Source organism: Cyrtonyx montezumae, unplaced genomic scaffold (genome assembly GCF_038088225.1).
Source record: "Cyrtonyx montezumae isolate F1298 unplaced genomic scaffold, pur_monq_1.0 scaffold_14, whole genome shotgun sequence".
Taxonomy (NCBI): Eukaryota; Metazoa; Chordata; class Aves; order Galliformes; family Odontophoridae; genus Cyrtonyx; species Cyrtonyx montezumae.
This window is the reverse complement of record NW_027071870.1, coordinates 8611980-8638576: the sequence shown is the minus strand read 5'-3', so window position 1 is coordinate 8638576 and position 26597 is coordinate 8611980. Positions and strand designations below refer to the sequence as shown.

At 41.7% G+C, this 26597-nt stretch overlaps 1 protein-coding gene across 1 annotated transcript in view; it reads right to left on the bottom strand.

Moving 5' to 3' along the window:
- GPR158 (G protein-coupled receptor 158) overlaps positions 1-24602 on the bottom strand; it is a 179188-nt gene extending 154586 nt beyond the window's left edge. Inside the window, exons 1-2 of the mRNA XM_065731410.1 lie at positions 23782-24602; positions 10731-10836 (exon numbers count right to left, since the gene is read on the bottom strand). Of these exons, the coding sequence (XP_065587482.1) occupies positions 10731-10836; positions 23782-24602 (927 nt within the window). The remainder of the gene's footprint in view (positions 1-10730; positions 10837-23781) is intronic.
- Positions 24603-26597: the final 1995 nt, after the last annotated feature.

Here is a 26597-nt window from a genome sequence, read left to right as displayed (position 1 = left end):
GAGCAGGCAGGTGCATTTGGATTTGGTTTTCCTGCTTAGCAGCACAATTATTACCACACTACAATGCCACTCATGACCATAAGGACAAAAGAAACTAAGCACAGCTGCCTCCTGGACTTTGCTGTCCCATCACTGAAACATTCACAGTCCCATTTATTTACTGGAGGTGCTAAAAAGCAAGAGAACAAAATGAATAGGAAGAGGCCCTTGAAGAGATCAGAAGAATAGATAGAGGGAAAAGCGGCGAGGAACTCTGAAGTATTTCACTGGATAGTCTATACAGGGTAAAGACAAGGCTTGGGGGGTTGGACTACACGATCTCTAGAGGTCCCTTCCAACCCCTACAATTCTGTGAAAGCCAGAGTTAAGGCAAGGAGCTGCACACAGATAACACAGTCTAACTGTGATTCCCAAGGGCCAGAATACAACCTAGAACACTAGGCTAGAAAGTGACTCCCATTTCCAGAAGGGCTGCAGACCTTACAAATTACAAATTCATATAATTGTTTGGAGTTTGGGTGTTTGTTTTTTCAGAAGAAGTTGGTGTGGGATTTACAAGCAGGGCTATTAAAGGGGTAATTGTCAACAGTTTAAGGGCTGGTAAAACCATGACAGTAATAAAGGTACACAGTCTGACTGAAACAAGAAGAGGCAGAAATAATCAGTAACATCCAAGATGACCATACAGCCCCAGGGTCCCATTGTGCCACGTACTGGGCAGTCATGATTTTACCTCCAGACAAATTTCTAATAAAAAAATACTTAAAAACAGTGGTGGCTATCAATACAAAGCCTCTTTCAAGAGGATATAATTTTAAAAAGAACCACCACAAGTAAGTTATTTTATTTAAGAAAATAGAAGATTCCTCCTTTCCAAAAGAAGAAGCTGAAGAGACTTATTTTGCACTGCACAGTGGTTCCAGAAGGAAGACTTATCTGCCAGAAACTCATCTGACCTCAACTGCTTGGATCACATCCACAGAGCTACACTTAACTGAAGAAAAGTTTCTGGACTAATGGTTAAATGGAACACAATCAATAGTATCTGAAAAGGTGATAAAGAGAGATTGACTCACTGAATGGTGAGTTGAGCAGCTGTTGTTGCAGGAGAGGAAAGAATTCCCTATTTGTTTTCATCCTCCCTCAGATCCACTAGAAATGCTCTCCAGAAAAACCCAAAGAAATAACTCGGGCTCTGCCACAGAACAAGGCACCACAGTTCTGAGGTTCAGTGCAACAGGTCAGCAGCTCTGCTCATCCTCACAAAAATCACAGATTATCATCTCCATTCCTCAGGATTAAACAAAGATTAAAATCCCATTAATGAGAACTGTTTTTATGCTGCAAACTGAAATAATCACTTCTAATGTAAAGCTATTATTACAAAATCATAGTTAGTAATTCAAATGCTTCATGGCTCTATAAACATACACCCACAACCCCAGAATTATTTAAGATTTAAAGCAAGAAATAATATGAAAAAATCCCAAGGAGTGTTCTTGTAAAAGCCTGTGACTTTTAAGGGAACTAAAAAGAGTGCAGTGAGAATAAAGTAAAACAGATATTCTCAGATACTTCCAACCAACTATAGAGTCCATTTTCATCTTCTTTCATCACTTCCCTCACTGAGAAGTTGAGGCTTGTAGCTCTAGATTAAGGGGAACCACCTGTGGCCACAGCATCCCACTGACATGCATAGTGCTTCTCATACACTCTTAACTTCTCTTTATTTCATTCACCTATGGAACTCATTTCTTGTGCAGTGTTTTATATTCACAAATGATTGGAATTATGGAATTAACTCAGAAGCTATGGGAAAATTCAGTGAAGAGTTAATTTCAAAACGAGTGCGTGAACCATTCCAGGCATCCCACCAGTCTTGTCACCTCAGAGCATGACAACAAAAATACATAAAAATGCTCTAACAAAAAAATATTTTCAAGTTGCACTGGTAACAAGAATGACTTAACCACATTATTTTTGTTGAGCAATGATAGAATGATAGAATAATCTACTCATTCAGTATTACAGGCAACCCAATCACTTTTGGAAAGAGAAACATCTCCAAAATAAACCCGTAAAAATAACTCCTCTTTAAGTGGAAAAGTAATAAATTGCTTTCCATAATTACAGACTGTAGCAATAAAACGGTCCCTTAGAAAGGGATCATCATTATGGAAACCTATCCTATAGGAAAACCCAAACTTCAGAATTGAAGTTCATTCTAGTACAAGGAGAAACATCAGTCTTTGAGTTCTTCTCATAAATATTCCAAAGATTCACATTGAGACAGTTGTATTTTATTTAGGCATTCATTTCAAAAGCAAGCATCCTTTTAGCTATCCACAGAAGAATGCAGCGTAGTTGGACTGCCAAGAAACATGTCCTTCAGGTACTATAACGTGATACTCACTTTGAAGATCTCTGGAACAACATGAATTTGGGAGTTTAAGCTCTACAGGAAACAGTTTGTGCAATAGCATGCAGAATAGAGTTCTGGCCCTCAGCTGCCACTCTTTCCATTACTGATATAACACCAACTTAGAAACAGCAAAAAGAAAAATTTTTACAGCAGAGGAATTCTAATCCTGCTGTGTGCAGGAAACAAGGCAGTACTAGAAATAAGGGATTGGCTGATTTGTCTCTACAGTAATACCTACTTTCCCTCAACATCTCTTCTAAGTAAAGGAAGAGTCAAAGACAGTAAATATTTTATTTATCTTCAACAGTTTATATGCATAAGATGCTGAGAAGCTTTTTCTTTCACTACTAACTGTAGAAAGAAGAATAAAACTTACAAAGAACAAGCAGTAATAAGATGAAAGTGTTAAAGTAATAGATTATAAACTAGTCAGAACAAAAAAATTCAAAACAAATTAAAAAAAATAAAAATCAAGTACTCTGCATTGCTCTGTTTGGATCAGTGCTTCATATGTTCATGATCTGAAATAAGACAGGATGGCAAAACAATGAGAGGAACAAAAGGAAAAAACCCACAATATTAAGTAGGTTTGTAAAGACTATTCAAAATTTCTAAGAGAAAAACCCTTGCTCAGTGAATGGATGACCTGATGCTATCAAGTTGCATTACTGGAAAATGCAAACAAGGACAGATCTCGTAGAAAAAAGCACAGGCGAATGAAAAAAAACAACAGTTCTTTATTTGCAAAAAAAGACACTGGGGGCAAAAAAAAAAACCTTCTACCAGAAGTCACCAACAAAAGTAATGGTATTTCAATATCCAAAGCTATAAAACTGTGCTCCAAAAATAAAACAAAATGAGCTTATTAAAATTAAAGCTATTGCTATGGCTCAGTACACTGCTTTGAATATGAAGATTCAGCAGCTATTCTCTTTCATTTTTCATCTTGGGGATCTTTAATATGTTTTCAATCTAATTTTAATTTGTTATAGGAAAAAAGGAATTAACTTTCTCCTCAAGACTAAATTAAACTTGTCTCTTTTGCAGGTAACTTGCAGTATTAAAAAAAGCATGATAAACAGTACATTTAATAAAAGCTTTAAGATAAGGCAGAAAATCTTTTTTTCCATTGGCTTAGTCAGAGCATTACAGTCTTTCTCAAGTCTATTTTTTTCCCTCACAAACAGAAATATCTCACTGTAGAATACTTGCATAAGCTGAACTTTTCTACTTTCACAATTGAAATGCCTTCTACAGTATATGGCTTGAGTAAGCAAATAGCTGAATCCACATGCCATGAACAGAGCTTGCATGGTTCACATGTAGTTGGCATCCTTTGCAATAAATACACTACTGTTGCACTTCTTGTTAACTGAAGAAGCTGTGTGGTTATTCTTTTTTGACCAGAGCATTATGAGTAATACAGATCACTAAGTATATTGCAAACCTGTTCATACACAGGTTCACAAAAATATCAGGATGTTTACTTATTCCAAAGGAATCTGAAGTATGGAGTGAACACAGCGTCATGCACCCCATAAGCACACTGATAATGACCCAAACTAGACTCTGGCTGGAGAACATCATGACTCTTTCAGCTCACTCACTCGACACGCCTTTCTGAAGAAACAAAGCCAACTAATTCACACACCTGAAAATCACACGTCAATTTGTATCAGGATGCCCATCAGTTAAAGAACATTTTGCCAGTGTCCAAGCTGTAAAATGATAGGGAATCTCACAAGATACGAGAGTACTTGCACATCTACCAAGACAGGAACATCAAACTTTACATAGGTGGGACCAGATGTTTTGATACCAAAATTTCACATTTATCTAATTGTGCTTAATACCCATATTTTTCAGATACCTTCTGAATGTACTGGTAACAAATGAAATCCCTGAATGGAGTTCTGCTATGCTTACATCTAGATTTGACAAAGCTGCTGTCAACTTTGTGTCTGGGAAAACATTCCCTCAGCTTACTTCTGCTGCCTTCTCCACACTGGATCAGATTTTTTCTTCTGAGCACATCTACAAAACCAGAGCTAATATCTATAATTTGGGGGGTTAGGGGAGTGGAAAGCACTCCTATCCCAAATCCTTTAAACCACTTAATCTCACAGAACCACACCTTCCCATAGGGTTTGATGTTTTGATTGTTGGTGGTGATTCCCTACATCCCCAAACTTCAATCACTTCATTTTAGGGAATGAAAATTCACAATCTAAACAAGAGAAACAAAGGCAGAAGGATTCTAAATGCCAGCTCCTGCTCCTTCCCCAGAATTAAGCTGTAATCCTTTCCTCCCATAATTGTGTTTTTGTCACATAATTACAACACCCACATAAAACAGGATAAGCACATGCTGCCCAGACCTTTGTGAGGGCATGTCAAGGTTCTGCAAATCAAGCAAGGGCACTTTCTTTTCACTTCTAAGACAGCACATCTTACCCTGCAAGGACTGGGTCACCAGTTCAGCTCATCAACGGTGCCCAATAGTATCATGTCATATCCATCAGAGAAAGATCTGAAAGATATCGCAATAGACCTGAAAAAAAACCACCAGTAATTGATACTGCCTGTGAACACCTATCACCTGCAACAGAAAACATCCATGCTATTTTTGTCAGACAGCATCACACTATCAGTCATCTATTGTTTTGTCTACTTTTTAACTTTGAGGAAAAGGAAAAAATGCAAATAGAACCAACATGAATGTATTTAAATGCTCAAGCTAACACTAAAATGAAAGCAAATGCTACAAAAGCTTTCTAAAGAAGAAAACACTGAAAACTGAGATTGATTCTTGTAAACAGAATCATTTAAGGGATATTTTTTTTCCTGAAGAGGCTAAGATGCCGTAGCTAAGCAACCTGTCTGCTCTTTACACTGGAAGTTGGTTTTCATAGCACCTTGTTTATCACTGAAGGCTCTGACAAATGTCTACCTTATTTAGCATAATCATAGCTGGAGGAATACCAGATTATATCTGCTTGCTGTTGTGAAGGGACCTTTCCCCATGAACACACCTGATGCAAAGTTATTTTTAAAATCACATCTTATATGTTCTTGACTATGGCGTGCTCTTCAAACACACTGAGTTGTGTCAGCAGCCATCAGTTGGCCAGAACAGATAACCTTCCTGCTTTTGGATCCAGAACTACTGTGGTTTTTTGTGTCCCCCCCCCTTATCTGTGTAAGAAATAGAACTGCTCATCACCTTCCTACCTTGTATTTCTTTCCCTTACAGCCTATGATTTGATTTAGTAATTATATTCTACCATGACAGATCTTGTTTTCCTCCAAGGGGAAAACATACCCCTACTTAAGTTCTCTTCCCTAATTTGGGTACATTTCTCACATAACTTGAATGCAATCTGCAGTTCCAAGGATGATTACTTACATACTAAAAATTAACTGTATTCTGTAAATTCAGTTCACTGTAAGATTGTATTACCAACACACAGCTTTATTTTCAAGTTCTTCTCATTATGACTGCATTTTTTCTAATGGAAAAGCGTACAGCAACTGCTGAGTCATGGCCTGAACCACCGATTGAGCACCTGGAGAGAAGACACAGTCAGCCCTGGGCACTAAGGTGAAGGCAGTTCACCTGTGCAACTGGATGGGGTGGAGCCTGGCTCATTTAATGGCCATAAACCTCATTTAATGGCTGACTGCCACTGAGGAAGGATCTCTTGGAATTTTTCCTGAAAGCCTCAATCCACAGAGATAGGTAAACATTCTATTTTCTTCTTTCTTTGTAACACTCATTTGCATTGGTTCAGTTGCCATTACAGACAGGACAGAAAGTACATGCAAACAGTAAGAAAAAACAGTGACACTGGATGTGACCCACCAGGCTATGACTAGGTACTGACCTTCCACCATGCCTCCCCTCCCATGGAGCAGGTGCATTAAATAGCCTTATTTGTTTGGAAAACATAGAAAGCACTGTTGGTTTTCCCCCTCAGTCTCCATTACATTTTTAATCAGACACTCCTCTCCCCAACTTTTCCCATCTTTTTCAGTCGGTTGACTGTAATACTGTATTCACTACAATAAGGTGCAATGAGCCCTAATGTTCACACTGCCTAAAGAGGAGAAAAACTAACTATACTGCTAATATGTTTCCTTCCTCAATTGGTTGTGTATTTGCATAGAATACACACAGTAGGTCCAGGCATTTTTCTGCAAACAGATATACACACAGACAGCAACACAGCCTTTTTGTTTACTCTGCCTCTCATTTCCTCTAGATATTTTTTGCACACTGTCATTTGTGGAATACTGTTGAAACCCAAAGGGATGTCAGCTGAGCCTGCCTCACAGTGCAAGCTGTTAGCAGTCTCATTAAGAATGGTGAACAGGGTGGAAGCCACTGCAGTTTTCAGACTGATGCTGCTGGCTGGGAGTACTCAGCCGAGCTCGATGTGCTATGCTAGCTGATTTCTTCAGACATGTCCCTGCCTTGATTTTATTGTCAGTGTCTCAACAAGGACTCTAAAGTCATTACTTAAAGCAACAGTAGTTGCTGCCAGCATTTATGGGAAAATAACCTAATATATAAAAAGAAAAACAATCTTTCCAACACTAAAAACGCATGCTTCTTCACCCCTACAGCCAGCTCTGCCTGTACAATGAAATCACTATTTGTTATCATTCCCCCTCCATAAATTCCAGAATTATCTGCAACATCTTTTTCTCTGCCCAACTCATTTCGATTATTTCTAGTCCTGTAAATACTACACAGGTCATTCTACTACACAGGTCATTCACTGCAGCCCCACGGAATCCAAATTACCTCTGTATTTCTTCAGAAAAGCTGCTCCCAGAAACACACCTCAAGGCAGAGGACAGAAAGAAGTTAGCTATGTGCACTTCACCACGAGCTGTCCTTTCTTACCCTCTGGCAAGGACACAGCACCTGGCCACAGCCCCCTTCCTTTTTGAAAAATCTAGTTAAAAAAACTCAAGTGGACTTTTGTCACTTCCAGAGTTTGACATCACCAAGCAAAGCCTCACCTGCCTGCCTAATCAGACCGGGCAGCTTCCAGTCTCAGCACAGAAACCAACGGTTTAATTAACTCCCAACATGTTTATAATCACCATAATGCATATCCTTCCTCATCTCACTTCAAAGTGAACTTTTTTCTTCCTTTCTGTGCTGTCCCAAAGCATTATCTAAATCACCTAGTAGACTGTAGCTCTACAATAACTGAAATAAGGCAGAATAAAGAGGCTTTTCTGTAACCTGCAAATTTTCTCCTTTTGTTCATCCCATAAGTCACACCCCCCACCTTTCCCTTCTCTGTATGCTTATAGTTTTAGACAGGGAAGAGCAGAATTGTATCTGAAAAATTGGGCTTCCTGCCTTAGATTTAATGACACTGACATTAAATGGAACAGGTACCCTGACAGTGCTGTAAACACTTTCAATTTCACTAAGGCAAAGGCTTACCAAGGAGCCTGTGGAAAGACAACACCACTTGGAATGCTCAAGTCATTCCACAAAACTGAAAAGCAACAGCAAGGTTTAGCAAGCTTAAATTCGTTCCCTTCCTTTATCTACTTGACTGAATTTGTAAGTGGGGACAAGTCCTCCTGGCACCAACAGGTATCTCTGTATTTTCCTCAAAGGAGATAAAATACAGAATGTAGTTCTCAATCCTTTAAGTTAAGCTAGGTGGAAAGCATTATACCACAGTGTAGATTTGTAAATAAAGAAACCCCCTCCTGAAGTGGTGACCACAGGAGTGAAGATTTTTTTATTTTCAGGTTCTTCCTAGCAACTCCTTATCCCCAGGGTCACTGAGACTTTCTCTTCAGAAGAAACAGAATCAGAATCACAGGGGTTGGAAGGGACCTCTAGAGATCATCTAGTTCCCTAGAGTGGGTTACACAAAGGAGAAGTACTCCCTGCTGGTAAGCTACGTTATGGGAGATGTTAGTAGTACCTTCTTTAGTCATGAGACCCTTGTTGATTTAGCACTAATATAATTCAAGCACAGGTAATAGATTTCTGTTCTACAGGTAAGTTGAAAAGACATTTATTGAGTAGCATTCTTTTCTTCATCCATGTTAACACTTGAAGCTGTGAACATTAGCCCACATATACAGCATCACTCTAAGAACAGGAGTTCTTTAATGAGCAACACTGCCTATCTCTACTTCAGTAGACAAAGTAGGGTTTCAAGTCTGAAATTAAGACATCTGCATTTAAGTATCTACACCTAGATGTCACTAGATGTTTAAGTGGTGTTACTATAACAAGACCTAGATAGTAAAATTGGTGAAGTCTGTTGGAGCAGCTAAGGACATGCATATTTCTCACATAGAAGGAGCAGAAACAATTTTTGCCTGAGAACGTACTTTATTTCCTTTCTGCACCACAAAAACTCATTTTTGGATACAGCACTGCAGTAAGGTTACTATAACAAAGAATATGCATCTTTCCACTATGAAAAATGAAATGTCTCTTGTAACACCAGCCCAAAAAGTAAGCATGAACAATGGGTCTGTAATGTACACTTTGCCTTTAATGTTTTAAGAGTTTGTTTCCTAAGGCAGCTTGGAAACATCCACCACACTCTCAGTAAGAGGATGAAGCTCAGAATTCAGAGAACATAGCCCTGGATTAAAGCTGACAGGACCATCTCTTTCTCAGTGGACCATGCCACCCACATCAGTTTCTAGTGTACAGTAAGCTCAAACCATAGAAGCAACCTTGGACACTAACCTTCCATAATCCTGAAGGTCATCTTTAGAACAACTTCATCTGCACTCAGCTTCCTACATTACACTCTACTTCTCATGCAATAACGAGAGAAAGATGCATTTCTCCTCCTTTTCAAACAAATTATTTCAGAGGGAAGAGCTTTTTGTATTCTTCTCTCAGGACATACACTTAAAGACAGATTTTGAAGGGAAACATGATTTTGACATTACCTCCAGTATGCTTTTCCTCAGATTCTGGTTTGCTTAAGAACACAGAGCACGATTCAGAACCCACTGCAGCAAACAGGATTTGAGCAAGTTCAAAGGGGCATTAGAGCTGGCTGTTGATCCTTCTCCATTATCTCCACTTCCCTTACATGTTCTTCTTTAATCCTAATTGCCACACACCCCACCCCAAAATTTCTTCTTAGTTGCAGGAAGAAATACCACTTACCATCCAAACCCCCTGCTGAAGTTCCAATTCATAAGACATTTAGAAAAGGAGAATCTCTCGTCAAAATATGTAGTTATATCCAGGAAAGTAGCATATATTAAGAAGCAAGAATTACCAAAGTACCACAGAAAATTATATAAATGAGATATTGAATAAGTGCTCCCTTGAATTCAGAGTATGTCAAAAATTGACATAGCAAAAAAAATCCCATTTGATTTTAGTTTTTAAAGACTACTTCGTTCTTATTTCATATATAGTTTAAGTAAAAAAAATCCAGTTAAAGAAAGATATTTACAGTAACTGATTTTTTTATGCTCAAATAAGGTTAACAGATGAACGCCTCAAAAAACTCTTCTCCTAAACTAAGACTTGATTTTGATAAGTGAGCACTGTATGACCAATTAGGTAAACAACTCCTAGCTTCTGGTAGAAGACTTCCAATTTCACCTGTATTAAGTTTCCTGAAAGCACATGTACCTCATATTTCCATATCTCAGACAGTAAATTGACACCTTTGAAAACAACGTTACATTGTGACTTTACTATTGCATGTGTTTTGTTTTAAAGTTTAATTCAGTACTCTCAGTCCGGCCAATCATATGTCACACTGACAGATGGAGATGGACACAGCCCTCTGGAGAAAGGGGAAGCAGGAAGGAATCAAACAAACATTTAGTTAGCTCTGTAAAAATACTGGCATTTCTATTAAAGAACAGTTATGGTACCCAATTCTGGTATTCTTGTTCCATTCTTCAGAAAGACCAAGCTTATCTGAACAAACGTCGCCAACATTTCATTTCTACTGCACTTAAGAAGGTTGGCCAGTCAGAAGTGATACATTGAGACTACTATCATTTTAAACATAAAATAATGGTTTGAATCTGATGAACTTCATAAATCACTTCACTATCTCTACAAACTGATTCTTCTGCACAATAACTTACCTTCTGCTTCATTTAACATGAATATTCCTGAAATGCAAGCATTTTTACAACTCAGCCATGGCACCTTGCATGAAAAGGTCTTTGCAGCTTATAAACCACAAAGTCTTTAAAAGACATTGCATTTCTACTCAAAAACCATTCATAGTGGAAAGACTTAATTGAAGTGTAGCTCAGTTCCTTACAAACATACCTCGGAGTTGTTGAGATGACACCTGTGTGTTCCTGAGAACCACCCCTCACTCGAGCACTGGTCGATATCCACCTTCTGCAGATTTATGTCAACTTTAACAACACCTCTGGAAAAGAGAAAACAGCCTTGAACATAGTGACAACATCAATATGTTAAACTTCTTTACAATGCTATAACCTGCAAAGCAGAACTATATTTAGAAGAAAAATACAGAATTTGATGAAATGTCTGAAAAGAGAAATGAGTTCCACTTCCCAAAGCTAAGCTTGCAGACATTATGTTAGACCTTACTGAGGTGCATTACAAGAACTCTAAATCTCATGCACTCAATAGATGTAAGGTGACAGGTATGAATAAGTTATCCACTCCAATAATTTAATGCCCTTCACATTTTGCAATGCAGTAAAGAACTAAAATAAATACAGTGGATGACCTACGCTTCTGTCTCAAACACCATCAGCCCCACCAGCCAACCCAGAGGCACACTGAGCATTGGGCCAGGCAGTACCCAGCTGAATGCCACACCAATTACATCCCAATTACATCCTCCCTTTTGCTCCAGGGAACACTACCAAAATAAAAGTGCAAGAAGTCTTCTGTACTCTACCCAGATGCACCCCAATCCAGTAACCTCATGCACAACTCATGCACAGAAGACAAAATTATAAGAGGGCCATTCCTATTGCCCTTGCTTAACCACCACAGCTGCATATGCTAGTACTACCCTCTCCCCAGGGAAAAAAGCCTCATATTTCCACCCTTCCTCAACTCCAGAAAGCTACAGCGATCTGGAGATTACTTTCACTCCAATACACCCCCATCTCTAGAGGGACAGACAATGTGTAGGACTTTGTCTCGTGCATCCCCTAAGGTTAGGGGAAATGGGCAATCTCCTCACACCTGCACATCCCAGAAGGAAACAGCATCCAAGTGGTCCCCACCTCCTCAGACCAGGGCCTCCGCCTCTTTGTAGCCTCAGCCACAGCCAATCCAGCACAATCCTGGAGAAAACGGCTGGCTGCTGTCTCAAGCTGAGACATGCTCCCCACAAAGAGTCTGAACTACTTGTCACACATCAAGAGCATTCATGTCTTCAACATCAGAAGTTGACTTTTGTGAATGAAGAGCCAGCAATCCAGTTTCAAACTCCATGCTCCATCTTTATAAACAGCTCAGAAATCATCTGAAGGAAAAAAAGTCCAAGTCCATGTTTTTGAAACTAACTCCACCAATTCCCTGATTTTTTCCTAGAAGTCTCTTCAGATTGATACTGGATGTGGAATGTTTATATCACTGTCTTGAAAGAGTATCAGCGTCTCCTCCAAGTGCCAGTTCACAGCTCCTGGCAGATCATTACATGGATGGACTCATCCATAACCAGTAACTAAACTGAACCAGTTTCTTAAGTCAAGGATTCAATTTCCACTCACCAGTTTCAAACATATCAGACCAACATTTACTTCTGCAATTTTGCACAACTACATTAATGCCCTTCCAGGCATTACTGCCCCCTCAGCTATTAACCCTCACCTCCAAGTAAGGCACAAAAACAGCACAGCTTCTGCTCAATTTGCGTTTAAGCAATTTCAGAAAAGCCTTTAGTGTACAAGCTGCAGTTAATGATATATAAATGGTACCACTTGCACTATTAAATGCTTCTAATCAATTTGTTTTTTAATCCTGTTCTCTAGATCTTCCAGAGGCTCTGTACAATCCATTTGCAGAACCCATCTTGATTAAATATAACTGTGCCATTCACAAAGATCTCTTTTCCCAGCCCTTCTGATGAGCTAAAAGAATTTCCCAAGAGCTCTCCAAGGACCAATGGCATGGCCCAGCCTCACTCACCTCAAAGCACACTGCTGCTTTTTGCTGAAGCAGTGTATATGTAAGAAATGTTATGATGTTAGAGCCATATATTTGAGGAATCACTTCTGAACAAAATCAGAACAAGCATGAGAGAGCTTGATCAAAACCAGGACAACATTGGCACCAGCATTGCCAAGCACAAGGTGTCCATAACAGCTGTACCTGGACATTCATCTTCAGACATGCTGTACAGTCACTGGAGATGTAAAAGGATCATTTAATCAACCTGATTAAGACACAGAAAAAATACATAACTAAAAGAAACTAGTACAGGAGCTCTTCACCCCCATCCCCCGCCTCCTGCCTAGAATTTAAATAATTCTTAAGAGTATCCAGAATTATTTGAAGTGAATGCTCTTGTTCTGACAAACTCAGCTTGAAATGGTACATGCCATACTTCTGGAAGTTTAAGGCTTTGTGCGTTTCTTACATTTGTTTTGAACATCAGAGACTACTGGAATTGGTCTCCCCCCACAGCCAGCTGCTCTTCCTACACTGCAGGTAGCCAACAACCTCAAGGGAAAAGCAGCCACAGTGTATACTTCAGGGCTCTTCACAATGCTTCCATCAGTGGATTATCAGCTTATTTTAACCCTGTGACAGGGTATCTGCCCATGAGTACATAAATAAGCAGATACAACTAATTTCTCAACAGGTCACAAGAAGATCACCCCAGGTAGGTTTCTGATATTTTCTGGACCTTCTCAAATACAAATGTGTAGGCCGGGAACAGGACCTGCTCCACAAGTTAATGAATTTCTTGTGGCTGCATAGAGAGAGAGCTCAACTACAGTCAAAAGGACATAAGAAAGCAAGGAGCTGCTTTAACCCTACATTCATGCCCCAGAAATACACTTTTGCAAATGTCTCAAGCATTAGGTTGTCATTCTGACTACTCTGAAGAAACCAATTGATGGGGAAAGGAAAAAAAAAGATACACAACAACAGCTTCATCCAAAACGCTCTCTGAATACCACAAGGAAGTAGATATATTTCCTGTAAGGAAACATACTCATGTACATTGTTTTTAAAGGTAGGAAAAGAAACTCTCCTTCTACAAGCACGTGTGAGAAGAGAAATGAAAGTTATGAGTAAACTAATCACTGCTAGAACAGTTATTGCAAAGCACTCTCTCCACCCCAGTAAGTTTGCTACCTGCTAACATTGGCCTTTTCCATGTCCTCTATCCAAGGTGCAATGTCCTTTTAAGCAGCAGGTCCAGCTTTTCCCTGACCTCAGTTTTGTTGCTAATGCACTGACAAAAAAAATGTCTTGTCTGTTCTTTGCATTTCCTGCCAGATTTAATTAATGATGGGCTTTGGTTTTCCTAACCCCATCCCTGGCTTCATATTAGGGGTTACTCGACCCCATTTCCACCTCCTGTGCACTTACATTTTGTTTCAGGTCTGTCCATACAGGCTACAAAATCAACAAAAAAAGCTTTCACCATCCCTCTTCCAGAAGAGGAAAGTATTCTAACTTGAATATTTTCCATCTGAATTTCTGTGCAAGAACTTCTTACAAGAACAGTTACCTCTCCATAAAACTCATCTTGATGATATCAGTGTTAATATCTCTGGCCATTCTACCTACTCTCCTCAGCCACTGTTCTTGTGGCACAACCTGAAGTTCTGATACAGTTCTGATATTTTTGAGTTTTAAGAATTTGCTATTAAAATCTACAGGAAAGAAGGGCAGTCCAGAAGTAGGACTATAAAAAACACTCATGACAGTTAAGAGGCTTTCCACTTTCTTCCCAACAACAGCCCTTTCTCACAGTACTTCTGCAATATATGTTAATGTTTCACAGTGACATCACAGCTCTGCTTGATGCACAATGCTTTCAGAAACAAAAGATTTAAGTGTATGTGTGACATTTACAGAAGGCATCACTATGGTACAGAGACACTGCTCTCATTGGGAATGCTTTGCCATTTTAAAACACCATCTCAGATTCATACCCCACTGTTATTACAGAGTACACCAGTATGTACACGATGATACATTTCTGAAATTCATCTGTGATTAATACAGAAGCTGGCACAACCTGATTAGCCACCCACATTTTTCAGTTATTTTTTGATTCAGCATTTGGAAAACTGAACATATGGAAGAACACATCCTCCTGGTATGCATACAGACCAACTACCTGTAAGTGCTACATTTACCGAACTAACTGGGAATAATTGTAGCTCTGCTACTTCAATAGAAGTGATCCAGACAAACATTAACAGTACAGCAGTAGACTCAGCTTCTCAGCCTAACACATTCATCCATCCTGACGGTGCTGCTGGCTGAACCCAATCCACAGTGGTAAGTTAGTAACAATATTACTGGTAATTGTGGACCATCTGGCAAGTAAGTATATTTGGTTAATCTCCTTATAACTATAAATATTTGTTTTCTGCCATGATTTTACAGCCCTTACACAAAAAGACAAAGATTACAAGTTTGTTTAACATTTTGGACAACTGCAGATAAGAATTAGTTGAATTGTACATAACAGATAATCATTGAAGGATGATGTCATGGAGGATTTTCTGTCGGATCAGAGGTTTGATTTAAGAGGCTTTTGTGTCTGTCTTAATTTCCAGTACCACTGTTTGTTGGCATTCTGTTCACATCAAAATCCATGCCAGAAATTGATTTAAGCTTATTTCCCCAACCTACCAGCTATCTTGATGGTTTCTGTAGTTACAATATTTTGTTGTAACACATTGTAGAGTGTGTACATACAGAAGAATTTTCACCTGTACTGTCACATCACAAATGATCAGAAGGAACATCTTCCTGTTCTCCCAATCCTGCGTAAGCCAGGACTGCCCAGAACAGCCTGCCAGCATTTCAACAGTAGATAAACAGTATCCTCATCCTCTAGATCTTCTGAAGGCTTTGGCACAGAGGCCGTTATAGCTCAGCTAAGCAGGCCTTCAAACTTTGTCTCCTGGGTTCATTACCTTATTGCTGTATCTGTAAGAAGTATAAGCAAACAAAACAATCCAGTACCAACTATATGACCAAGATCTGTGTAACAGTGTAACCAGTTCTGCTGATATATGGAGGGCAGTAAGTCTGCTAACTGTAGCATCAAAGAAACCTTCTGAAATATAGAAATACAGGGGAATATTTAAACAGCTCATTTAATGCTATGTACTGGGGAGAAAAGTCTCTCCAAGTTAAAATGAAGCCTTTCAAAAGCACCAGAAAAGCATATGTAACTTGTCATCAGCCAAATGTGATAATACTGAAACCTTTGTGAGCATGAATCCCACATGCCTCAGTAGAGAGCACATCTTTCAACATTTGTTGTACTAAACAAGGGGAAAAATTATTAAATAAAACACTACTGTGGGCTGAAGCAACCAAACAAATGCCATAGGGCTTTCATCAGGCACAATCAAGGCACCCAGTGTCATCATCACATGCTGAAGCACACAAACCTCAACTCTTTCTCACTGTCATATCCATTCAAACCCCCACGTTGTTGTTCAAAAGTCCTCCTTAGCACAAAACCAGGATATGAGAAAGGCCAATTCTCTGCAGATGTCCTAAACCTGCAGATCCCCACACCTCTATATACAGACTTCAATTAGAGTAGCGAAAGTTTTTGGGAGGAAGCTTTCTCTGTGCACTCTCATTTTGGAAACTGGTGCATTCAATATTAATTTTGAAGTAGTGCACACTACCTGGCACTGAGTCCACTTCAGAATGTGGCTTGGACAGCTGAAGATAGCACCTGACATTTAGCTTCAAGTTTCACTGGTAATCAACAACTTTCTGCACACTGAAAGTTACTTTTGAAAGTCAAGACTTAAGATTCTACATCACTGTCATGGTTTTGTGGTTTTTGTTGTGTTGTTGATATTCCACATCATGACACTATGACCATGAAACCATGACACTAACACATCCCTAAAACTCATCACTTGGAACCATAACATGACAACCAGATTCAGACTACTAGGATATACATATAATGTAATTGCAATCTGGGCAGTTATCACCAGTTTCTTATTAACAGGACTGACAGAGTCACCCAGTTCCTTAGCCATAACACAACAGCTTGCCATCCTACTTCCAAAGAATCAATCAGCTTTCACTAAAAATAAACTTACTGAAGAGTAAGATGCAGCAGTGTGGGCATTAAGAATTAAGACTGACCTGCAAAGAAAACCCAAGTAGGCCATTTGTAACAGTACCATAAAGGTTGAATGCTTAAAGTTGAATCCTCTGTCTGCAGAATTATACAGGATTTAAAAATCAGCCTCTAGATTTATGGCACAGTGCTACCTGAGGACTTGGACTTCCCTGTGTTTCATATGAAGAGCTTACTAGATATTTTGAGGGGTGGTGATTTTTTTGCTTGAAGGTCAGTTCTGTGACAAAGCATCACCTCATTTAGGGAAGTGTCAGTGATGACAGGACATCACTTACATTGGATTCTTCATATGAAAAAAGGCCTTGGAACTACATTTAGGTAAGAAATTACATTTCAGTAAGAAACTGACATTTCTGAAACATCCCCATTACTGCCCACAGGGTCAACAAGAGGTAGAGAGAAAAGGCCTCACAGAGAAGCATCAAAAGTGACATAAAGAAGAGCTTAGGAACAAGAAAAGCTTTGAATTCTAAGGAACCTGTACAGGAAAGATGGCCTCAGAAAAGTGCTTGTGGTTAGGCTGACTCTGCAGATTTAAAGTTAGTACAAGAACTTTAAAACTAAAAAGCAGAAGCCAGTTGTCAAAAAAGAAACACAGCATAAACTTGAGCAGATGAAAACCAAAAAGCGACCTAGGCTCAGCATGTTACAAGTACAAAAACCTCAGAAAAAAGACAGCCCAATGTGAAATCTGTGAGACTAGCGAGCATCCAGGATGTAGGAAGAGCTCGGAGTCAAAAGAGCATTTGCAGAAAGCAAGTTTTTTTTAATCCCTGCACACTTTAGAGCCAACAAAGCTCCTACTTCACCACTCTAAAGAACACTGATGTGGCAGAAGGCTGGGGATGTTATTCCTGCTTTATTTAACAGGTTCAAAACAAGAATAGGTGAATCCTAACAAGCTCAGCAAGCAATAAATAACAGGGTGTACATAACTAAACCTGACCATCAGTGATAAACTGAATGCACAAGTTTTCCAAAGTGCATCCAGAACACACATCCACAATCTCAAAGTAAATGTCACGTAACAAATTCAGAGACAAAAGAAACATTTCTCTTCGTGTTCTCATAACTATTATATAGAAACTGAATTCAAATTACACTGCGGAAGACAAAACTAAAAACTAAGATCATGGAGGTCAGATTAATCCATACTTATTATCAATATTTGATCAGATAAACAGTTTGAAAAAAACTTTCATATTACTCATTAATAAATGGGATATAACCAAGATATGAGAACTCAGCATCTTCACCATTGTCATACTGCTTCCCAAGTGCCTGCCAGAAGGTCTAACACATCACAGCAATATCTTTGCTCTTATCTTTGGGAACGCTTCTCAATCTCAGTTCAGGTTCATGAACAGGCAGAAAAGGTGACAATCCTGGAGCTAGATCTCAAGTAGGAACTGCCACATGCCCATTCCCTTCAAAAGAACTCTGACAGCCTGCTGTACTGGAAGCCTTACTCCAAGAAGATGGGGTCAAGAACAAAGACAGGAAATAGCAGTTTGACCTGAAAAGTGAGCTCCTCTTATTTCAACTTATGCATTTGTGACAACAGTTACATAGCAGACAGTATGTGTCCCAACCCTCTCCTGGTCATATTTAGCTTCTTCCTTTACAAGGCCCATTTCTGAAGTGAAAAAAGCTGAATCATGTTTCTAATCAGAATACCCTATTCATTGCTTCCTTTCTTTCATTGTCTGGATTTTGTTCTCACCCATGACCTTACACAAAAAGAGATACAAACATCACAGATCATTTTGAGAACATTTAAATACTGGGGTATTCTACTAAAAAGAATAAATCATTGAGTAGGCATTTCTTCACTCTCACCTCTTTTCAGGAATAGAGATCTAAAATGCTCAGTTCAAGGAAACAAATTATTCCTTTTAATATTTGAAACCTGTTCTAAATCCACCCACATCTTCAATCATGCTATATGGGCCAGGGGATATTACAGAAGAAAACATCAGCTTCACCATTTCAAAATATTTTCAAGATTATATAACTAATGTATGCTGTCACAAGAATTTAGTGATCCTCAAACAAGGAAAATGAATTGTTTTCCCAATTCAATACTGAGACGAGATTGGAAAGATTAAGGGATGCTTTTTTTGAAAAGGTGCTTAAAGTCAGAACTTAAGTCATATGTAAAAATAAAACTACAAGTTCTGGCACTCTTCAAACATACTTCTATGGTTGTTTTACTGATCAATTTAACACCTGTGAAATACATAGAATTCTGTTTCCTAAGAAATTACTCATCAGAAGTGCTTCTACCTCCTTAGTACAATTTGCCTTCGATAACTGAAAAAACACTCCATTATGGAATAGTAGAGGAATGATCTGGGTTACTTTTAATAGTACAGTGGAAGTCACTGTATTACACTGCATTTAGGGAATAGCTGAATATAACTGCATAATAAAGACTAATCTTTGCACCAAGGATTACCTTTTTATTAACCTACAGAAAAAGGAATAAGCATCGGGAAGAAAAAGTACTGAAAGACAACAGTTAATTCAGCCAAACTTCAGAATGAAGATATCCAGAGATATTCCAGAACACACTGAAGAACATAATAAACTTCAGCTTGCTGATCATGTTCCTTTCTGCCAAAGCACCCATTACTCCACAGCATTCTCCCAGCAGTCCTTCAGAGACTGATTGCAAATACTGACCCAGACTTGAAACATGGTGAAACATGGCTTTGCTAGAACAGAGAGGGAGAAATATCCCTGTATCCTAGAGATATTCTGACCTCCTAGATGAGGAAAGTAAGCAATGACCATTTCCCAAAGTGATGACATACTACATCACAACATTAAAGAAAATCAGAAGAGCACACAAGAGAACAACCTGAACTGCAGAAGCAATAGCTCATTCATCACAGTTTGGGAAAATTGATGTCATTGCCCAAGGCTGAAACATTGCACAGAAATGTGACTAACCATATTCAAGAAACATGGGGAAAAACTCTTGAGAATAGGGACCATGGCAACAGAGAGCTTTGTGACCAGAGACTAGAGAAGGCAGGTTTGTTTAGTCTAGTAAACAAAGGTGGAGAAGGACCTGCTGCCTATAAATAGGTCGGGCAGAAAACGTCAGCCGAGAGCTATTTCAGACAGAAGGCCGTTCTGGAACAGGAACAAATGGATGAGAGCTGACTGAATGAATTTAAATCAGAAATCAGGAGAAGCTATCCAACCATTTAGGCCAGTGAAGTGGAGAGCCAAGAGGGAAAGCTACCTACTTTAAGATGAAGCTGAGTCAGCTGATTATATTAAGTGGGCTTATAATGAAGAAAATTGGACTCTGTGAGCCAGGAGGGTTTTAAAGAAAAAGCTTATTTTAAAGAAAAAGCTTACACTCCAAGTAGTGGACTACTTGTACACTTCCCTTCCAGGTCAAGAAGGGATTCTCTTTACAGGCCTACCAGACCGCTGCAGAAATGAAAACCTCCCATTTCCCCCACAGAGGACAAGTGAGGACTTACAGCTTTTCACAGCCCTTCACTTCCACTGCAGGGCTGCAGAGAGAGCAGCTGGATCACCTCACACTGCAGTGTGTGGCTCCCTGTCACTGTACAATATGAAGCAGCAGCGGAGGATCACTGATGGATGACAAATGCTAGCATGTTCTATCCTCAGCACTAGAGCTGTAGAGTAATTAAACACACTAGATGCAAATTTCAGCTGCAAACCACATCAGTTTACAGTTCTGATGAAAGGAGAAGTGAAGAGCTAAGATCAGATTACTTCCAGTTCCTGGGATCTTCTTGCTTCTACATGGATCTGCAATGTAAGTTGATGGAAACGTTGTTTTCTCCTGCCAGGAGAGGCTCCCAGACCCATGAGAGCAGACAACAGCAAGTCCTGCTAAGCAGTAGGGCAGAGTCACCGTTAGCTTAGTGCTGGGCTGATGTGACCCTACCAGCCTCAAAAACTGAGGCAATTAACTTGTCTTTGGTCTCTCCAAAGACCTAGTTCATCCTGATGTGGGCCTACAGCTCAAACCTTAGCAAGGCCTTTTAAGAGACCATATTCCCTCCTCCTTGGCCTTCATTTCACATAGTTCAGCTTCCATCATGTGTGAAATGAAAGACTAATGCAAAGTGCTTAAGAGCCTTGCCTGTAACAGGCCACATCTTCATATAGAAAGCATACAATCCCCTGACAAATAACAGTGCATCGCTTCTGACTGCACTTCCAGGAAGTCATTGACAATACTATTACAATAGTAGCATTTACAGAACAAAACCAGTAGTAATTATTAGTCTTGCCTTTAAGAAACTCTCCATTGCTACACCATGCCCATCTGCTACAGCAATAGAAGTAGGGGCAGTGGCTTTTCCTTCTATAGTCTGAAAAGACTCTTCCATGGAGAAAACTGTGTTCACAAATTTCTTACCCTAATGTACCACGCCATAAACCAAATGTCAGCCAAGAAGGAAGTACATAAACTGTTATCTTCAAAGGGGCACACACTAAACTACCATCAGTGAACTCATACCAGACTATTAAATGGAATGAGCATGTAAACTGAGCCATAAAGGTTCCTAACAGATGGTTTGGGGATATTTTGCTGAACCAATGTAGCTTTTGAAAAAGATGGAGAGTAATATATGCTGCTTCTAACCATATGGCCCTAAATAGGAATTTAAAGCTAAACCATTGTGTCACTCAGACAGATGGTGAGGGGAAATAAGGCTTATTTCAAGAGGGACATTACAGCAATTAGTACTAGCATTCTAATAGCTAAGTTTGAGCTTTTTATTTTACATGCTTAGATTTTGAACCATTTACTCTCATGAACTCGCTGAAGCTGCAAGTCTGTTAGGTACCAAAAATATTTGCACAAATACTAAGGTGTTCCACAAGTCTTGGAAGAAGTGTATTTCAGATTCACTGTTTCCTATGGAGTTACAAGGTTACTTTCTTGAAATCTCAAACAAACTTGCTAAAAAGACAACTAGCAGGTAACATACTCCAAACCAGAAGCACTAGAGCCACCATTTAGCTTTGCTAGATTAAGTACATATGTATATTTCTTCACCCGTTTTCTTACAAAGCCACCTAAAAATACACCAAGCCATTTTCTTAGAACTGCATATCAACTCACCTCTAGTTTTGATAGAAAGAAGACTTAGTTAGTCCTAGAAGTTCAGCAACAGTGATACAATAGTAATACAACACTTAAAACTTGCAGTATAACCCATTGCAAGGTCTCCTAAATGCAAAGAGCTTTTCCAAGCTTAAATGGTCTTAATGAATGCTTTTCAAAGTACCTGAACTCTATGTCTTTAATTGAGGTGAATTCCACATTGCCAGCAGAGGCCAGCAAGCTCGGGGAGCACAGCAGCATCCTGCACCCAGGAGGACCTCTGCTGGTGGCCTTGTTTGGCCAGAGCTACTCCCAAGTGGACCTAGTATGTTGCATGCTCTGAGCATAAGAACTACCCCTGCAGTATGAACCTACACCACAACAATTCCCAGCACCACAAGAGCTTGCCACAGAGCTGAAATTGAGAGCTCTTAATCAGCAGAGACCAAACCTTCTTTCCAAAGTTGACAGCAAGGTTTCATTCAGTTTTATTTCAAGATCTGATTCCTCAGATAACAGAGTAACAGTCAGCAGCTGCAACCCCAGCGGTTCATTGTTACATGAACTATCCCCCAGAGATAATACCTGACTACACTAGCTTTCACTTGCACCCTTAACATTGTTTAGAGGTCTCAGACTACAAGAAGTACCCTGAATTAATCTGGAGCACCTGCTGGGGTCCAGCAAAGCTCTGCAATACAGCTCTTTTTCAGGCTCTGGTCTTGCAAGGAGAACTGCAAGCAACAACTTGCAGACAAAGAGCCCCAGAAGCGTGAAAACTCCAGAGCAAAAGGTAATACCATGGAGGAAGAACCACCCATTCTTTATTCAACAGACTATATGTCTAAGAACATATGACTGCATTCACACCTGTTTGATCCCAGTGGATTTCAGACTGACAAAAAAAACAAGCATTCACATACACAGTTGTGTGGCAATCCAAGCATGGGCAAATCTCTTCCATAGCCAACAGCACAGCAGAAATCTTCATCTACTACTGAATCACTGCACAAGGCAAATTCTGTGCTCTCCTTATTCCCTGAGGAAGGAAAGCTGCTTTAGGGCAATGGGCATTCCAACAGAATTACATATCTCCGTTACATGTGTGGTGGTCCTATCAGCTGATATCCCATGCCTCACAGGTTGCTCTCACTCCTCAGCCACATCTCCTTTTGCTCTTAAAATAGGGCATGAGAAAAAGCCTTTCTGCTTCCTCCTCTCTGCTAGTCATAACCCAGTAGCAAGCTCCTGGAAATAACAGCAGTAGAAAATAAGTCTTCATGTATGCCAGCCATCATCTATACAGCTTTGTAACAGGGTGGGAGTTCTAAAAACAATGCCCCAAAAAGCTTAACAGCCAGTTTAGGCTGTAATCATACACACTGAGAAAACTGCAATAGCAAACACTTATTTACCTACAAGCATACTGACCGCTGACCAGGCTTGAGCACCCCACAGTGGATGTGCTCTTAAGACCAGAAAATGCAGTGTCTCAACTGGTTAAAATCATTGCTGGCACTGAGCTAGTTTCCATTATGCTGCAGAGTAAGAAATAACAGCTCAGTAAACATCTTTCTCCAGCAGAAAAATAACCTACAACCCACAACACCCACCATCCTCTCCACTCCAGAAGCACAGCGGGAACATAACCCACATACACACCTGTTTCAGTGAGAGTACCTGAAGAAAACACTGCTTTACAGACTACGATAAAAGCAACACTACAGAGCAACAGCTCCCTAAGGCACATGAAGGTGACACTCAACAGGAAGGCCAGGGGTTGCACTGCGGTGTGACTGAGCATGTGGAAACGGTGACCAGGTCACCCTAAAGGCACAGCACACCCCTCCCAAGGACAACACAGAGGACCCACCACACCCCAACCTGCACAGAATGCCAGAGAGCCCTCCTCGTACCTGAATTCGGGGACAAGGTTTGGTTGCAGTCCATAGAAAGCTGCTGAGAGAGTCACCAGCCAGCCGGGTTTGTAATTCCCATTCTCACACTCCAGGTAAGGAGAGGACCACCTGATGTGGTTTTTATCGGCAGTGAAGCCCTCTCGCCTCTTCCAGCTGTTCTCCAAAGTTTTGGAGCCCGCGTTTAAGACCTTCTTGTGCTGATGCGGCCTCCACTTACGCTTCAGGCCCTGGAACCACTCTGTCTCCAGGGACCCGTTGGCTAGGTCCTGCACGTGGATCTGGCTCTCGTGCCTGCTGGCCTGGAGGAACACCTGGGGGGCGGAGAAAGGCTCCGTGCTGAAGGTGATGGCTGCCCTGGAGATGTTGGGGTCCCCCTCCAGGAGGCTCCTGATCAGCGCTCGGTACCACTCCAGGTCCTCCTGGAAGTTCTGCTCCCGCGACTTATTGCTCTGCAGGATCATGTTGAGGAAGTTGGTGGCGTGGGTGAGGGTGTCCAAAGCGCCGTGCAGGGACGGGTGCGACACGAAGCGCGACTTCCCGGCCAGGCTGGCCAGCTCGTAGCGCCCGGAGCAGTTGGCCCTGCGCAGCTCCCGAGAGTCGCCGGTGTACAGGAACGAGGCCACGTCCTGGGGCACCTCCTCGGCGAGCCGCTGCGCCAAGATGGTGCTCTCCGGAGAGCGGCTCCGCGGGACCGGATCGCGGCTCCTGATGTGGTTGTAGACGGGCTGCCCGCCTCTCGCCGCCCGCCCTCGGCCGGCCGCGGCCCCGAGCCCGCGCTGGGCCAGGAGCAGGAGGAGAAGCAGCCGGAGCGATGCCATCTCTCGGTCGCGCAGGCACGGCGGAGTCTCTCAAGCCGGGCTTCGCACAGGCGGCCCCGGCCCCGAGTCACCTGTGGCGGCGCCGGCCCCGCGCTCACTGAGGCGCTGCCCGGCGGAGCGCGCAGGGGCGGCGGCGGCGGGTCCGCCCGCGCCTCCCCGCCGCCGCCCGCGCCCCTCCGCTCCGCATCCTTCGAGCGCCGCTGCCGGAGACGGACCGCCCCTTGCCGCAAGCAGCGCCCCACTCGCCCCGCCGCCGCCGGCTACGAGAGGCCGCTCACCACCGGCCCCTCGCCGCCGACCCTTATAGGTGTACGGCGAGCAGTTGCCGCCCTGTGTGGCCGGCCGGGCTGTCAGTCAGCCGGCAGCCATTCACGGGGCAGGAGGACGGCGCTGAGGGAGGCGGCGCCACCGGCAAGAGGCGTCGAGGCACCGCACCGCGCCTCACCTGCTGCCGGCACGGCGCGGGGCGGGGCGCCATGGGGAGCCGCCCCACAGGGACGCGCGGGGAGTGTGGCAGCGACACCTGGCGGCCGGGAGAGGAGCAGCCGCGGCCGTGGGGCTGCAGCGGCCGCGACACAGATGTGGTGCAGCAGAGCGTTTAAACCCAGTGCTTAACTTTGCGTCTTTAATGCAAAGTTTTTCTCCCTCCCGGTACCTTATTTTGGGATCAGGTGTCCGTGGCCAAGACCAAGGGTGGATTGTCGGTGCTGTGCCGTTAGTTCCATTCCGGCTTTATCTGAAACTCGCTTTTGGAACTGCGGAGTGCAGAACTGAGATCCTTCCCCCCCTCCCACACACACACACACACACACACACACACCTGTGCATGCACATCCTATAAGGAGCAGATTTCAGCTCTACAGAATGTGGTCTAATTTTAAACCCCTGACAAAATGTATTGGCTGCTTTAAAACATGCTCTTATTTTAGATTTATTTGAAACTATTCCTAAAGGAATAGCCTAACAGCTAAGGGTTGAATAACTTTGCAGTCCAAATTTTTCTTGCATGCAGTAGATACTCTCTGTTAAAGAATAATTTGCATGTAATGAATGTTCCCCTCAGTGAACAGCCTATGAGGTTATTTAGAAACCAATACACTGAGTAGTTCAGACACTGCTATTTACAGTTTAGCACAGCACAGGGAATCAGTGCCTCAAAGTCTGTGCTGAACAAATACCTGAGGATGCATCGTTTGCTGTGGCTTAAGTGAGAAATGGGGCTTTTGGAAGGAATAGCTGTCAGGGCTGAGCTGAGCTAACACGGAATCAGTTACTTGGTGAGGCACCAGTGACAGTACAAATAAACAAGCAGTTTTTTCACAGTGGGCCTGTGCAGGTTCCCTTACTGTCACATAAGCTCAGAGGGTCAGCTGCCAGCTGAGTGCGCTTCCCTCCCAGAGCCTGACTGCTAACACATGCCTGAACAGCACCATGCCTGCAGGATGACCATCCTTCTGCACTCTCAGTAGCAGAGCATCCTTCTCAAGTACTCATATAGAAAATTCCTTTATTTCCTGATCACCTTGGAGTCCTCTCTTATATCCTTCTCCAGAAGTACTCATCTCTCCTATGTTCCCCTTTTCTTTTGCCAACAGCCCCCAAGAAGCTCTTGTTCCCAGCAAGGATTAACAATTCTTACCAGGAGCCAGCAGCCAAATGGGCCAAGGCACAACTCCAGCTGCTGCAAGCCTCTCTTTACCCTGGGGCACCTGGAGTCAGAAAACTCTGGTTTTCCTGTTCCACTGATGTGTACAGTGCTGCGTTTGCACTCTGTTACCAAGATACAAGGAGAGATGAGAGTTCTACGGGAGGACTTACTTGCTGAGGGTGTCAGGGCAGCTGGTGCTGTTTCTGCATCAGTGGGTCAGAAGAGCTGTCTTTGTCCTCCAGGGCTTCTGCCTACAGTCACTTCAGACCTGCTCCCAAACAACCATGTCCAGCCAAGCCCTCAACAAGATACAGATTTCAAGTAATTGCAAACATGCATCTACTTAG